Source organism: Lutjanus erythropterus, chromosome 15 (assembly GCF_056507025.1).
Source record: "Lutjanus erythropterus isolate fLutEry1 chromosome 15, fLutEry1.hap2, whole genome shotgun sequence".
Classification (NCBI taxonomy): Eukaryota; Metazoa; Chordata; class Actinopteri; order Lutjaniformes; family Lutjanidae; genus Lutjanus; species Lutjanus erythropterus.
Window position 1 is genome coordinate 7,300,132 of NC_139331.1, and position 17,829 is coordinate 7,317,960.

The window sequence follows — 17,829 nt, forward strand, 5'->3', positions numbered from 1 at the left end:
GCATAAAGGTTATTAAAAGTAAGATAACATTTGAAATAACATATTTAAGATCAACACTAACTAGAGAGAGATTTTCAGTTCAGCAAAGTCTATGTTTAATATGTTACCTGTTTGCTTTGTCCATCTGTACTGATGGGAGCCCTTGTTCTCTGTGCCACTGAGCAGTCAGGTTAGTGTTATTATTCTGGGCTCATTTGCATATCAGGGTCAGGGGAGTGACGTTAATGTCAGACAACATGATGAGTAATGATGCAACTCTTTGTTGCTTGTGTTTATAATAAATAAAAACCAATAAAAACTGACTCAACTCTAAGTGATTTTTAAAAAAAATAAAAAGTACCTGGTTAATAAATTACTCAAAGTAGAACTTACTTTCAACTTTTAGTACTTTTCAGGGCATACTTCAATTCTGTGAGTAAGTAAACATAGACGTTTTGATTATGCTGCTTTCTAAACCACACCAATTTAAAAGCTTAACAGACCACTAGCTGCAAGATAAGTTGATGTCACTAACAGCAAAGATTAATGTTACGCATGAAAATTTAACATAGGTAACATTTGCTAGCGGACTAAATTTTCACCTACAATATGTTCAACTTAAATCAATGTGCCTGTAAAGGTTAGAAGAATAGTTTTTAAAAGTGGTGATTTTTGTGTTTTTTCAAGAGCCCCAGCAATCATCATGTAACTGTTGTCTCTTTAAATTTTCAAATAACATTTACAGTAGCCAATAGCACTGATAGTGTGTGGAGACAAAATGGACACATCAGTAAAGACTGGAGAGACCTTAACACTAACAACCCCAAAGATATGTGGGGAGTCATAAAAAATATCAGTCTACCAAAGAAGGAGCGCTCCCTTCATATGAGAGGCCTCATTATCAGATGATCTAAACTTGATCTCCTCAAATTATCAGCTGTAAAGTCTAATCCACCTCAAGAGGACCAGTCACTGCCAGCATCTGTAGTGGATATTACAAAAAATACTGCAAGTCAAGTTGCTGGACCAGGAAAAAACACACTTATGGCTGAGTTCCACCAGGCAAAGCTAAGTCATGTTACGGCTGCTGGAGCTGATCACATCCATTCTAGACAACACTTGTGATTCCACCAGCAGCGCTTTGGCACGTTCCAGGAGCGTCTCTCCGTTTCACTCCGTTTCAAATACGTGCTGAGTCTATTTTTAACTGATGCGCACCAATTAGCAGAAAGCAGACTGAATGGACAGGAAGTCAGACACAGAAAAGGCAGGGAGAATACAGTTAATTTTCAAATTACCCTGAGCAGCTCTGTTAAAATGAGACTCTCTGTTCCCTCTCTAAGAGTTTGGTTCCAGAGCCAGCGCCATTTGTAGAAGTGAGCCTCCCTATATCTAGTTGGTACTGGTCCACACTCTATACTAGTTTTGGTATCTTCCCTGTCAGAGAAGTTTCATTCTAGGGGTGGGGGAAATTTCCAATTCTTAGATGCATCGCAATTCGGATGTGGATCAATCTGAATCGATTCATAAACATCCAAATTTCGAGTATTTAAATCTGTTAATTAAAGTAATACAGAAGGTTCTACATAATGCGGAACTAAGAAGCGCAGTACGTGCCATCTCCGGGACACTTTGGGATGCGCACCTGAAGTGGACACGCCGACACGCGCACAGAGGAAAACAAACATGACTGACCGCCAGCCACCTCGCCGTGAGATCCAAACAGCTCCTAATTTAATAGCAGACGTGTGGAAACACTTCGGCTTCTACAGCGTCGACGGCTAAAGCGAATTTGACAAGAGCCACGTTATATGTAAGCTGGGTCGTGCTAAAATAAAATACTTTGGCAACACAGCAAACATGAGAAGCCATGTAACTCAATTCCACCCGACGGAGGAATCGGGGAGACGGCAGGCTGTTGCTGCTGCGGCTACTAGTGGCGCTACCGACCAGAGAATAATCGAGGAAACAATGAGAAAGCTGCCACCCTCATCGGAAAAGGAACTGCTTTTAAAAATTCCAAGTGATGAATGCTTATTCAATGAGACAAAAAGAAATGTGTGTTGTGAAAAAGTGCATCGATATACCTAAATTAAAGATGCATCAATAATCGTTTTATAATCGAATTGTGCTGATATCGGATTGATATCGGCATCGGCCAATACTCAAGGCTGCAATATCAGTATCATATCGGAAGTGAAAAAGTTGTATCGGGAAATCCCTACCCAAGACCCAATCTGTGACGCAAGGGGTGAGCATGCCGAGGTCACTGCCTTTGCTATGTTGTTTGTGGAAGCATTGCCGTCCAGTCCAGTGGGTCAAGGTCCAGTCACCAGATGTGATTCATGGTCTGTCTTTTCTCTTACTTGATGGTTCTGTGTAATGTGTACATGCCCACTTTCTAATTACCAGACAACTTCTCAGAAGTCTGGCACAGGGGCATATTTTATGGAGAAAATAAGTTCTAGTTTCCTCTGTCTTGCTTTCCTCAACTTTCAGTGATTTGTGGAGTTTTCTAATGGACACGTGGAATTTTTTCACACATGGAAAGTGATGGAGCCGCTGTATCGAGCTCCTGCCCACAAAGCCAGCTGTTAATCATAGAAACTGTTTTTATCTTGTCAAATAATTAATTAACATCAAACTAATCAGAGCAGTTAACATTTGAAAAAACATCAGTGTGGTAAGACCCACCTAAAATGACAGAAAACATGTTAAAGAAAAAATTATTGGACATGTTGTTTGATGTTTTAGTTTATTTATTTATCAACGTTGTATTGATTTATGACTTGTACTGCAGCCTTCCACCAGGGGGCGACCAAGATGTTTTGACATCACTTTTAGGGAACTGTGAGCATGATGTTTTCTAATATATGTTGTTGGTGCATACAGTCAGAGTAGTCGGGTGTTTTGTGCACACTGTGCTGTGCCTGGAGTGAATAGCCATATAGAGAAATACACCATGTGCCACCGTCTGATCCATAATAGAAAGTACATATTTAATCTAATTAAAATTACTGGGGCCTATTATATGAAGGCTTTTATATCAAGGGCATTGTTGTGTAAAAAAATACTGATGTACTTTTGTCCTGTGAGTATTGAAACACATGGATTGGTCAAAAATAGAAAACAGTCATATCATGTGAACCACAGGGAGAATAATTAGGAATAAGAGACAAAGTCAGATATTGTGTCTTTGAGTATTTAATTGCTCTTCATATCACCAGAGACAGAAGCAGCATGTTTTTCGATTTGCCTTGATGGCCATATTATTACATGTCATGTTGTGCTGACATTTCACATGTTTCAAAATGAATTGGACCAATACAAGTTGTCACACACTAAACAGTACACACTGTACAGAGAAAAGGTAATTGTGGGGTGTGCCACAGGACCCCGAGAGGCCTAATTCAACCCTGCCTGGACTGACACACACAGTTTTGAAGTTAAAATAGCTTTTTATTTGCAGCTTCCTTCATCACAGATTTTTCCATTGCATTTTATATTGTTATGTGGGTGCATTGATCGGTCATTGATTATACCACAGCAGTGAAAGCTGAAGACCTGACCTGAACCCTGTTTGTACTGTTTTGTAAATTTAAACCATTATGAAACTGTCTGACAAAGAGAAGCAATAGTTCATTCAATGTTAATGACTCAAAGTTCTTAAGACACACATTTCCTGGTCTGGACAATATAAATGGCTATGGTCATCATGTGCCATAAAATAATGTGCCATTTTCTCTGCTTAGTCTTGAATTCACAGCATCTCCATATGTGTCAAAACAACTTATAAATTATTATTTATATTACTTATTAAACTTACATGGTAAAGGATGCTACAGTATACAGCCTCCTTTTTCAGTATAATCTTTATAATGTGGACAACTGAGAACTTGGTGTTAAAATGACTGATTTAGACATTACTACAAATGAGAGTCTTATTCTTTGTACTTATTACTTACTTGCTATTACTACCATGTAGTTATCATGCATTATTTAATATCATTTACAATATAAAACCTCCATCTAGTTCAAAACAAAAGGATGAAGGCACTGACTGAAAACTAGTATAAGAGAAACATTATTTCATCATTCATTGATTCTTAAAGCTTTGTTCACAGACATTCAGAGATGTGCTCCTGAACCAAACATACAGATGCAGTGTCTGAATACACACATTAATGAGGCAAACAATGAGATATATACCTCCTGTTTATTCAGACATTCACATTGAGGTTATCACACATATTGTTTATTATATACTGCTACCTGTGCAGTGAATTGTACATACATACTTTATATATAGTAATTTTCATGTGAATATATGACATGCATTGCAAGAAATATGTAAATCTTTGGTGCTAAACTACAGATGACTTTTATGACATCTTGGCACTTAAACTAATGAGTCAAAGAAGCCTAAAATGAGTAAAATCACCTTGAAATATTTTCCCAGAAATGATCATTCTGAAAGCTGATCGAAACCAGCTGTAAAAGAAACCATAGATGAATGGATTGAACATTGAATTTGACCATCCAAGCCACTTAAATGATGAAATCAATGGAGCTGGTATTTTGTAATTACTCAAAGGGTTAAAAGTCATACAAAGAAAGAAAGGAGTCCAACAGATCAGAAAAAGTCCCATCACAATAGCCAGAGTTTTAGTCGCCTTTCTCTCCATCTTACTTTCAGACTTTGTGCTCTGACAGGTTGTGTTCTGGATGCTGCGTGCCTGTCTCTGTGCCACTGTCAAAATCTTTAGGTAGATGGTGGACATTATAACAGCTGGGAGGTAAAACCCCAAAACAATTCCCAGAATTGCTAAACTTCTTTTTTGAAATAAGACACACCTGCTGTTAGATTGTCCTTGGCTCACATCCACAATTATCATACTGCTTGCATTTAGAATAGGAACAGTCCAGCTCACCAGGATCATGATCACAGTAACACGGACATTAATTATACTCCTATACATCAGAGGCTGACACACAGCATAATATCTGTCAACAGAAATAAAGCACAAGTTCCAAATAGAAGATGTGCTCAGAAGGATATCAAGGCTGCCTCTTATCTTACAGAGTAAATCCTGAAATTGCCAACAAGAGTTTACAGCCAGCATTGTGCTAAAAGGTAAAAGTAAAACCCCAACAAGCAGGTCAGATACAGTGAGAGAGAGGATGAGGAAGTTTGTAGGAGTGTGGAGCTGTTTGAAGTAAATGATGGAGGTTATTACAAGAAGGTTTCCACAAATTATAAGAAGTGATAGAGAACCAACAAAAATACACAATAAATACATGGTGGTGGTGACTGATCTCATGCCAGATACATTTGTTGATTCATTACAGAGATGTTTGTCCTCAAAAACATCATCAGACCTGTTGACAAAGAATTTAGGTTCAGTGTATTAATGTCATTAATAGTGACATAACATTTCAAATAACATGTTAAAGATCAACAGTAGCTAGTTTTCTGTAGATTTTCAGTTAAAGCAAAGTCTATGTTTAATATATTACCTGTTTGCTTTGTCCATCTGTACTGATGGGAGCCCTTGTTCTCTGTGCCACTGAGCAGTCGGGTTAGCGTTATTATTCTGGGCTCATTTGCATATCAGGGTCAGGGGAGTGACGTTAATGTCAGACAACATGATGAGTAATGATGCAACTCTTTGTGTGTGTTTGTGTTTATCTCCCATAGCCACTGATGGGTCGACTACTAAGTAAAAACACAATCAGTCCAGTGCCTGGAGTGAATGGCCATATAGAGAAATACATCATGTACCAACATCCGATCTGTCGTTGAAAGCAGAAAAGAAAACGTTGCACTTAGAGCAGTGCGAAACCTGAGCATTTTGTATACAGGTTTTACATCTACATACATTTATCTCATAATTTGACACTTTGGCCATGTTTAACATGAGCATCCAAAGCTGTAACATTTACATTACATATATATATCCAAAATAAGGAAAAGCATTAGAGATGTCTAAGCTCTAAAAGGAATGTTGGATCGTATAATTCCTATAATAAAAGTCAATAGAATCAAGGATCATAAGGATCATCATCAGGGTTATTGTTATTTAATGTCTGTCCAGAACCACAGAAGATGTAAAGCTGCTTTTAAAAGCTGCACGATATACCTCATGAATAGAAAACATAACTTCTTGTGTAAAAACAGTGGCATGCCCCAACAATTTATATTATATAATAATATACCAAAGAGGCAATTGTTCTAGGAAACCTGACCTTTTGTCATTATTTCAGGGTGTGATTTTAATAATGCATGTTCTTCTTAAAGTGTAATAATTCACCGAAACTAATGGGACCTACATGGACCTGCATCATTATCTAATTTTATGAGAATTATTGTGTTAGACTGCTGATGTGCTTATAGCTGTCAAAACAAAATAAAATGTATGCATGATGTAATGTAACCTACCAGTGCCTGTTGTCAAACGGTCATAAAATTGTATAAAGATAAAAACCTGGAGAGCTACAATATCTTTAGGTAGATGGCTGACATTATGATAGCTGGGAAGTAAAACCCAAAACCAATTCCCATAATTGCTAAACTTATATTGTCAAAGAAGTCACACCTGTTGTTAGGTTGTCCTTGATTCACTACCAAAATTGTGATACTAACTGCATTTAGAGCAGATACAGTGCAGCTCATCAGGATCATGATCACAGTAACACAGACATTTATTTTAGTTCTGTACTTCAGAGGCTGACACACAGCATAATATCTGTCAACAGAAATGGAACACAAGTTCTGGTTCTGGTGAAATTCCCAGAAAAAAATGCTGTGTTAGGCTACTGCTAATGCAAACAGCCCATTCTGTACTGCGTAAGAGACTTGCACCGATTAATCAACAATGCTTGGAATTTGGACGGTTTCCACGTGAGCGGCCCTGACCGGTGACTGGCCGGTCAGCGTCACATATCCGAGTCTGTGCTGGTCATTGTCACATATGTGTTCTGCACAATGGTCACATCATGCACGCAGCAGACAAATGACCGTGATATCACCACAGCGCTGATAACAGCTACACATGCTTGCTTGAAGTTGGCATTAGCGACAGATTCCAAGTACATTATAAAGAGAAGACAGACAGTCTACAACGAGACAGAACAGCCGGAAATTTTGTAGCTCTTCAGGCTAATGTTAGCCAGCAGCAGACTGCTGTTCAGACTGACAGTTAAAATCTCACCTCCTGTTCTGGCTGAAGAATAAACAACTTGTGTTGATGAGTCCCCTCAAACATTTTTTTCATTCAGACTCATTTAACTTCTGTCTGTTTTTCTCACAGCAAAGTTTTACTGCAGCAAACTGTTGCACAGCATCAGTCTCCGGTTTGTTTACATCTGCTTCCACAGGAGATTATGTGAAATTGCGTCCTGTGAAATCCCGTGAGATTCCATGATTTCGCGAGATCACGTTCACCCGATTCATAATCTTAATATAAAACTATAATAAGGCCTGACTGTAACCTGGAGGACTTTGGAGAAAATTTAAATAGTATTTAATGAATATTTAATAGTCAGTGTCTTTGAACATCCAATTTATTTTTTACAAGATAAGTTTGTGAATGCTGTCAATTACAGTTCTTAGAAAGACTGAAAATTGGAGTCGGCCAAAATCGGAATCGACAGGTCAGACCCTTCAAAAAACTTGGAAATTGGAATCAGCCAAGAAAATTAAAATGGTACATCTCTACTGCGCAGAGATTTGTGTAGATTACTCAAAAGTGCAGTGCATTTTTGACAGACATGAGAAGGGGGTAATGAAACAAGAAGTAGCAGCCACAGTGAGCTGTTTGACAAAGGGCTGCAGGTGTCAGGCTATACGCCAACCTCTCAGTGAGGTAAACAAGTACTTTCACTTTTTTTGTGCTGCTGATCACAGAATCATGCTGCACACAGCATAAAATCAAATCATGGATTCATTTCAAATCAGAGAAGAAGAAGGTGGCTGCGGACTAGTCAGAAATGGTGATGCCTGCAACCCAGCCAGAACAGGAGGAAGTGGGCAGCAAACATTTGGTGTCACTGAGCAGTGGAACCTCCAGGGCACTTGACAGCTGAGGCTTTAGGATGCTGGGCAGTTTGGAGGCACATCAGTGAGTGCAATGCTTCCTTCTGAAAGGCTTCTAGGAATGTAGCTGTGCTAGCCAGCTGGCTGGAGGCTAGCAGTCTGGTTACTATCTAGCTCCTGGGTCAGCAACCTTTACTGTAAAAAGAGACAATTTGGCTAAAAAAGAAACAACGTTTGTCTGGAGCTACAACTGTTTTCCTTGGAGGCTTTTCTCTTTTTGGACTACTAGCCAATGGCAACATTTTAAGGAAAAGGCACTGAGCAATAGACATAGGCTATATGATACACATATTAAAGCAGTTTTTTAGTTTGTTTGGGGTCCAGTTGTGCCTTAAACCAGCATTCTTTTTAATGGCCAGCAGCGGCTGATTCCACTGCTTTCAAAAAGAAGTAGAGGCATGGAAACATCTTAAATGACTTAAAGTCACTAAATCATCTTTCAAATGATGTCAAGCAGCACAAACTTTCCAGGTGATTTCTTTATTGTGTGTTTTATTGATGTATGGGTGTTTTCTTTAACAATTTACTTCACCGATTAGAGAGGCTGCTTTCAGTGATTAACCGAATGCATAAAATTCACCCACCTGCAACCCATCCATTATTAATCAGAATGTTAGTGTGACATGTTTTGTGACGCGGACCACTTAGACTGCCCACCCGACTTCCCCACAGATTAACCGCTGTGCCTTGATTACTACAAGTGGGTCATTTCAAGTGTCTCCAACTTGCTGAATCCACCATTTAAAGCTACTACAAGGAGTTTTTAACTGGTTATGTAACAGTCTAAATTGAAAAAGCCACCTGCGAGATGATTATTTTTGTGTTGTTATTCTTAATGCCTGCCATCAGGTCAGATTCTCCCTGAAATCAGATGAAACTACCATGTGTTTACAGTTTCCTTGGCTTTGCTATAGTGAGTTGCATATTGTTTATTGTATAGTAGCTTTTTAATGGTGAGCAAAATGCTATTCGCTGTTTTTGCCCAATTTTTTGTATTTCCATGATGGCCTTGCGGGCCACATGAAACCTTTCAGTGGGCCGCATCTGGACCCTGGGCCGCATTTTGCCCAGGTCTGCACTCGATTGTCTAAACAGGGCACCTAATTTAAAGGACCTCATTATTTCATTTCATCTTGTGCTTACATGTCCCATATTTCTAAATGAATCTGTGCTTGTCACATGCTGTTTACTAATTGAAAGACACAAAATGTACAGAGAATGGGAAATTAAAGCAAATTTTTTGCCATATGAACTAAAGGGCTAAATGAGCCCTGCCTGAACTGATACATACACAGTTTTGAGATTGAAGTTTTTTTTTATATCAGCTTTCTGTCCTCCAGAATCATTTTAGCATATAACAAATATGCTGTAATGTGGATGAATTGATTGGTGGTTGGATAGACTAAACCAGCTGACAGCAGAAAAGTCGGTGGAGATTGAAGATTAAGATTCAGATTAAAAAGATAATCCTGTTTGTACTGTTTTGCAAATTCAAATCATTGTGAAACTTTTTCACAAAGGCAAGCCAAGTGTCCACTAGTGACTCAATGTTGTGAAATCACATACTGCAGTGGGGACAATGAAAAGGCCTTGGTCATCATGGACCATAAATGTTGACATTTTCCCTGCTTAGTCTTCAAAACAGAGATAGTCTGAGAACTTCTTAATACAAGGACAGACAGAGACAGAAGTCATACACCATTTTTTATAACTATTTCTAAGTGTTATTCAGTACTTTGTAGTTACCCTGCTTTATTTACTGTCAGTTACAGTGATGAAACTTCCATCTATTTCATAATTTCATTTCCAACAGCAGGCAAAACAACTGATTAAGGCGCTGAGCTAAAAATTACTGTAAGAGAAAGATAATTTCATCATTTATTAAATCCAAAAGCTTCTTTTTTCATGAGAGAATTTCAGAGCTGTACTACTGCAACATACAAAAGCAGCATGTATGTCTGAATATATACATTCATGAGGTAAACAATGCTTTTATTTAAAGATGTTACCATTGAGAATATCACATGTGCTATTTACTATGTACTGCTATATGTGCACTGAGTTGTAAATACATTTGTGTATAGTACAGTGACTAATATGACATGCATTGTAATAGATGTAAACTTGAGTGCCAACCTGATAATTTTACTGACATTTCAGCACAATGAGCAACAATGAGTCAGAAAAGCTTAGATGTAGTAAAATCACCTTGAAATATTTTCCCTGAAATGATCATTCTGAAAGCTGATCGAAACCAGATGTAAAAGAAACCATAGATGAATGGATTGAACATTGAATTTGACCATCCAAGCCACTTGAATGATGCAATCAGTGGTGCTGGTATTTTGTAATTACTCAAAGGGTTAAAAGTCATACAGAGAAAGAAAGGAGTCCAACAGAGCAGAAAAACTCCCATCACAATAGCCAGAGTTTTAGTTGCCTTTCTCTCCATCTTACTTTCAGACTTTGTTCTCTGACAGGTTGTGTTCTGGATGCTGCGTGCCTGTCTCTGTGCCACAATCAAAATCTTTAGGTAGATGATCGACATTATAACAGCTGGGAGGAAAAATCCCAAACTAATTCCAACAATTCCTAAACTTCTTTTTTGAAATAAGACACACCTGTTAATAGACTGTCCTTGGCTCACACCTAAAATTGTGATACTAACTGCATTTAGAGCAGAAACAGTCCAGCTCATCAGGATCATGATCACAGTAACACGGACATTCATTTTAGTTCTGTACCTCAGAGGCTGACACACAGCATAATATCTGTCAACAGAAATAAAACACAAGTTCCAAATAGAAGAGGAGGCCAGAAAGATGTCAAAGCTGCCTCTTATCTTACAGAGTAAATGCTGAAAATGCCAACAAGAGCTTACAGCCAGTATAATGCTAAAAGGTAAAAGTAAAACCCCAACCATCAGGTCAGCTACAGCGAGAGAGAGGATGAGGAAGTTTGTAGGAGTGTGGAGCTGTTTGAAGTAAATGATGGAGGTTATTACAAGAAGGTTCCCACACATTATAAGAACCGATAAAGAACCAACAAAAATATATAATAAATATGTGGTGGTGGTGACTGATCTCATGCCAGATACATTTGTTGATTCATTGCAGAAATGTTTGTCCTCAAAAACATCATCAGACCTGTTGACAAAGAATTTAGGATCCATGCATAAATGATCAGTAAGACTGACATAACATTTGCAGTAACATGCTGTAGAGAGATTTTCCGTTGAGTCTGTATGTTTCATACTATACCTGTTTGGTTTGTGCATCTGTACAGATGGGAGCTCTTGTTCTTTTTCTGCGAGACTGAGCTGCTGCTTTTGAGGTATCGTTCTGGGAGGGGAGTGGCATTTAATGTCGGACAGTTGGACGACTAATCATAGAACTCCTTGTCTGTGTGTGTGTTTGCATTCAATGTCGCACACCCACTTGTGAGTCGAGTACTGACAATCTGTACTCAAGTTAAAAGTGCAACTACTCCAATAAAAAATGACTCAAGTAAAAGTTACCTTGTTAGTAAACTAGTAACCTAAGTTACTTTCCATTTTTCTTCGGTCGTAGTGTAGTTATGAAAGCAACATTAATGTTAGCATTACGTTAGTATAACTGGTTTTTAAAGCACAAAATTTGAAAGGCTACAGCCCACTGTCTGTGAGTTAATGTCAGTAACATCAATGATTAAGATTACACATGAAAAAATAATGTAGCTCTTCTTATCTTGCTAATGTCATTTTCATGTTATTTTACTGAGCCTGCTGAGATTAGAAGAAAAGCTTTTAAAGCGGAGATCAGATACCCCTTTTCGACCGAGGCAGTTCCAGGGCTGTTTCTGAGCCTGAGCTTAATTTTGAATCAGTTCTTCATGTTTTGTCAACCAGTGAGCCGGCTCCTGACCCTGAGAAACTGGTTCCAGAGTGGTGCCAACTCTTTGCTGGGCCAAGGGTAAGAACTGCTACGAGATTTTAAGCAAGGCTAAAAGCTGTTAAAATGTCATTATATTAAGTTTTAATGTTTTCAGGCACGAGAGTACCCGTGAGATTTCTCATATGTGGTCAGTTTATTCAAATTAAATTTTTTTGGGAAAGTTTGCTGCTACATATTTTGGAAAAGCTTGGAGCTGCAGGACGATGTTACGTCATATTACCCAAGAGATCCTGTGACCTGCAGCATTTGTGGAAGTACTCAGATATTTTACCTAAGTAAAGTATCTGATATATTACATTTAATAAAGTACATCATTAGTAATGATAAGTTAATGCATAAGTAGCATTTTTATCAGTCAATCACAGCCTAGTATTGCATAGCCAGACCTTTGTCTAGGCAAAACTCTGGCTCCATGTATACACATTCTGCTACAGGTGAAAAAAATGCCCTGCCTTGATTAAACCAACTTTAAACCAATCACAGATGTGTTAGGCAGCGCGAAGCCCAGGATGTAGTGATGGTGTTGCCGCAAAGTAATGTTAAGGGTGAACTTGTGGTGGAACATTTGCGAGTTGGGAGGTGAGCTCTGGAGTTAAAATGACAACATCCCTGCAAAAGAAAAAGTAACAGCTGTTAGCTTGTTTATATTCCTACTATTAGCGTCCCAGGCACGAATATGCGGTTTTCAGCATGCAGGTTGCAGTAAGGAGGTTGTCCTTGTTTCCCGGGGACATAGGTAGCGGACGCTGTGATGCCACTTGAAGCAAGCGAGCAGCGGCAGGACTTGGGAGTGGGGGTGCCTGGGCTGGAATGAGCGTAGTCCATCGTCGGGTGCAGGACCCTCTCGCCAAAGGACCCCATTACCATGATTACAGAGCATTTGGACCTGAATAAACAGTTAACACTGATTTGTGTTCACCTTTTTTTATTTTAGCATTAAAAAAAAATAATTAATTAAAAATTAATTAATTCATTAATTCATTAATTAATGCATCTATCCATCCATTCATCCATCCATCAGGCGCAGTGTTATGGGTGGGCCTAACAGGCCTGGGCCCAACCACTTCTATATCTGGCCCACCTTAAATGACTGGGAGAACATATGTTTTCTTAACTTTTATTTTTAATTATTAAAATCAGCATTTTAATACACCCTTAAGACAAAAAAGTTTCCATTTGACAAAAAGACAACATTTATTCGGCTATTATCACATGTGACGTCTGGACCAATCACAATGGGTCATAATTTGTCGCACCAGATATGTTACGCTTGCTCACGCACGTCACACTATGGTGGTTGTTCAGCAGAAATGATGACCGGTGTACTGAGGAAAGTTTATCATTGTTTTATTTTATACATGCAAATGCATTTTTCATCAAAACTATAAAGTCTATAAAATGTCAAATGACAATACAGGAGGTAGAGCTGAATATTGCTGCCTGACTTGATTGTCTTCAGATGACCTTCACAGCACAGATAGTTAAGTTTATGAATGAACAGCACAGTGAACCGTGCTCTCTCTCCTGTTAAAAGTCATTGAAGCTCACCCATTATTCTGATCGCTTCGTTTCTCTCTCTCCTTACAACCAATTTCAAGAGTAATCCAGCCAGATCAAGTGAAAATGCATTAAAATAAATAAAATGACAGTTTTTTTTAAATTAATTGATTACTGATCTACTTGATCCATAGCGAAAAACATAGATAAGGAGATATTCTGTGCCATTTGAAAGAAATATAAACTGCAGACTGAAACTGTTAAAAAGATTTTAAGTGTCATAATCAACTGGAAGTGCTCGTCGCCATCCACAGTATGATTCTAGTGATTTTTGTTAAAGTGAGATTACCAGTTGGAAACAGTGTTAACTTTTGTAATTATAATGCCCACCCGAAGTTACCGTGGCCCACCCAAAATTAAAATCCTGGCGCCGTGCTGCCATCCATCCATCCATCCATCCATCCATCCATCCATCCATCCATCTTCATTAATCAAGTCACTCACCAAGTTGGGTCTTGTACAGCCATGCGGAGTATCTACAGTCTGACAGCCATGCTGGATCAAAGCCAGACTGATGGTGGTGACCCGTTTGCAGCGTTTTACTGCGTGCTTCGGTGGGAGGGCTGGAATAGGTGTGTTTGATTCTAGTCATGGCGACGTTAACAGGGGCAGGAGATTGGCAAGCGCTGTGGTCGGGGCTGGGAGAGATGCTCTCATTTTGGCTAACACTGGCCGCAGAGCTACCTGTGCTTCCCACCTCGCCACGTACGGTTCATTTAAAAAACGCAGATATTTTTGCTTGGCGGGGTGAATGGTTGGGCATTTACAATTTTTGTTTGTTTGTTTCTGTTATTGGTTTTTACCGTAACGGTCGGAAACTCTCTTTCCTCCACTCTCTGAGTGTGGGTGGGTGTGTCTGTACCGGTTCATGGGTGAGAGGGGAGCGAGGGGGGAGACCCGCCCGTCACAGAGGAGAAGAGAAATGCATTGTAATGAATGTAATGAAACGATAGTAACGCATTAGACTCTGAAATTGCACAAATTAGAGTTATCTTTTTTATTTGCTAAAAAGAACACCTGTTATAGGCCCTTTTGATTAAAATAAAAATTAAATAATGGAATAAAAAAAATTTACAACTTGAATTTCTGAGTGGGGGTCCTGTTGGCAGGGCGGGGGCATCTGTTGGGGGGGCGGGACGCCCTGCCAAATACACTATGGGGAAAACACTGTAATCTAATGGGTTACCAAATATAGTATAACACCGGGTGAGATCAGGCGTGTCAATCTTGAGTCCACTTCAGTGTACTCAATCTGCTGGGAATGCCAGATTTTGTTAATTTAGTAGGCAGCACTACTACTTAGTTGTAGTTAAAAGTAGTTAAAAAGTTGTTGTGCTACTTTTTCTTCCTTTTTATCATGAGCGGCAAACGGCATTATGGTACACTACTGCCACCTGCTTTGTTGGAGTGTGAAGTTCTTAAAGTTAGAGTCACCAGGAAAACACGTGTGCAAAGTTACATAATAGCATAATAATAGCATAATAGCAAAATTAGCATAATAGCAAAAATGTCCTATTTAAGTAAAAACTGAGGTGAAACTAATTTGTGAGTGAAAAAATGAAGAAATCCCTTGTATTTGACAGGGGTATGAATAATTTTGGGCTTAAGTGTACATATTGTTTCACCTCAATGGGGTCTAACCGCCAAAGACTGTTCATGTTTCATATATCATGCACGTGCCAATAAACCATTTCTATTTTACTCTTAGTCTCTCCTGATTGAAATCTGTTAGTATTTGCCAACTAGACAAATGCTTAAAAAATGGGGCATACAACAGTTTGACTGACAGTGTGTGTTGATTTTGTGAAGAGGAAGATGAGTCAGATATTCATCTCTTTTGGTGATGTAAGGAAGTGGAGTTATTCTGGATTAAAATTCAAAAATGGATTTCTGCATATAGAACATTTTGTTCGGAGAATTGAGGGATGAGGAGGATGTGAAAGACCTCAATAACATCATCAATATGATGGCAAAAAACATTTATATTTAGAGCTATAAAGAAACAGCAACTTAATATTGAACATTTCAAAATGTTTTTGAAGAATCAGTGAGTTCTTGAAAAGGATGTAGATAGAAATAAGGAACAGAATTTAATTTTTAAACATCGGTGGGGCACATAGGTTTGAGTCAGGGTGAAGGCTGGAGCCAGGGTGAAGGCTGGAGCTAAAAACTCTTTTCTTTTCGAAAAATGATAAAGGCTATTCATTTATATATGTCAATCTAGACGTATATTTTAAAGCAAGTCCACATTTTGATTTTATTCTCGTTTTTTCAAAATGCATTGTAAAAGTATGATGGGAAACTCTTTATTTAGATTTGTTTAATTTAATTTATTTTGTTTTCTTCTTTCCTTTTTTCATTCTCTCCCATGACTTGGTGTTTTTTGTTTTGTTATTTTATGTCAATATATGTATGTACACCCTGCATAAAAAAATTTAAAAAAAATCCAGGATATGGACAGAAAAAGAGGGAGAGAACGAGAGAGAAAAAGTGACAAACTTAATGTGTTTATCATGTCATATTTTTGTTAGATCAGAAATCACTTTTGCATTACACTCCAGACATGAGCAACTTGCTCCCCAGACAGTGATTTGCGTCTGGCTTAGTAAATATTCCCCTCAGTGTTTTGTCCTCAAATCTCAGAGGAGTCTTTTTCAGGTGGCAAAGAAAAACAACAATGGCTGAATTGTATGATTGCTTTTGTTTCTTACAGTGGTACTGAATTGGTTATCAAAAATCATGGAAATTTACTGGTATTGGTATTGACTACTTAATTTGTGGAATCGTGACATCCCTACAAGGGACAACCTTGGTGGAAAAGCACTGGAAAAGAAAAATATACAGAGTCCCCTGGAATTCATAATATAAGCACCAGAGGAAATGCTGAAATTCCTATAATCAAACTCCCAAAAGCAAAAATAACCCTGATGACACCACTTGCCCCTGCCTGGGACATGTAAAATGCCTTGTCAGGCAAATAAATCTGGCAATTCACTTGCCTGACTGGGAAAGTGGTGAGAAAGAATTCAACTATCAAACTATTTACATAATAAGTTAATTGTTAAAGTAATATAAGTGAGAAATGGCAGAAAATGTTGTTATCAGCCTCTCAAATATGGGGATTTCAAGTTTTTAAAGCAAGACATTTAAAGATATCAGCTTGGACTTTGAAAAAACTGGGATGCACCATTTTGTTATTTGAAATGTGCTTATAAATAAAACCATTTGTACATGAGCAAGTAATGTTTGACTTGCCCAATCCGGCAAGTGAAAAAACCCATTAATGTTGAACCCCATTGTGTCTGAGTATTTAATTACTCTTCATGTCACCCTGACTAGACACAAGTTTTCAGGTTACCATGACACTTGATGCTCCATCTTGTAGAGGGGCCTTTATTATCTCAGCTTAGCGTGTGCTTACACGTCACATGTGTTTGCTAAATCAAGGTGCCAAATACTAGGAAAACAAGGAATTGTGGGGTCAGTATGGGAAACTGATTTTTGCCCCAAAAGGGCTGCTTCCCACCGCCTCCTAAACTGACACACAAAAGGTTTTGAGATTAAAGTAGTTTTTGACGGTAACTTTCTGTTTCGCAGAATTTTGCTTTGCATTATAATATAAAAATTCATCAAAACACCCAGTTTGTACTGGTTTATAAATCTGAATTATTGTAAAACGGTCTCTCTCACAAAGGCAAGCAGACTGTCTACTCATGACAAGGTATAGTTAAGACACAAACTGCAGTGTGGACAACATAAATGGCCATGGTCAACGCCGAAATGAAAACCAGCAGGTAACGCCATGCACACGTGCTGCTCAAGCGTGTAGTGTGAACAAATCATCAGAATCCAGTTTATCGCTGCCTAAGTAGTTTGCAGTACACAGTTGTATTTAGCGTTCTTATCAGACAGCCATTCTTGTGGCATAAGTTCCCAGTGAAAACATAGATGGTGGCTTGTAAATACAACATAAGGATGTATTTAAAAAAAATGTTGCTTACTAGTAAGGGCTAGCAGTCTGTTTGCTGTCTGGCTCTAGAGCAAGAGACCAGGAAGCTGAATTTTGGCATTGTCTGGAACCTTGCCTACTTGTTGTGGCGGTCTTGAAATCTAGTCGAGTTTGCCAGAAAGGAGACTCCTTGGAATTGTTAAAGAAGGAATCGGGCAGGAAGCTTGTCAGTTCAGGAATACTGACAGGCTGAAGGCTAGTAGGCTGATGAGTGGTCTACTCAGGAGCAGGCAGGAGGCTAGCAGGCCAGTGTCTAT

General features: G+C 38.6%; 2 protein-coding genes across 2 annotated transcripts; both read right to left on the bottom strand.

Annotated features, from left to right (window-relative positions):
- Window positions 1-4,391: 4,391 nt before the first annotated feature.
- Window positions 4,392-5,369, bottom strand: LOC146313966 (trace amine-associated receptor 1-like; the record flags this gene model as incomplete). The annotated part of the gene is made up of 1 exon (XM_084737320.1): window positions 4,392-5,369. A coding segment is annotated over one exon (978 nt), but the record flags the coding sequence as incomplete, so codon positions are not given.
- Window positions 5,370-10,253: 4,884 nt separating this feature from the next.
- Window positions 10,254-11,351, bottom strand: LOC146313967 (trace amine-associated receptor 1-like). Its single transcript, XM_084737319.1, has 2 exons — window positions 11,335-11,351; window positions 10,254-11,220 (listed from the first exon to the last, which is right to left on the bottom strand). Exons 1-2 carry the CDS (start codon window positions 11,349-11,351, stop codon window positions 10,254-10,256), a joined length of 984 nt encoding a protein of 327 aa, XP_084593445.1.
- Between the last annotated feature and the right edge of the window lie 6,478 nt (window positions 11,352-17,829).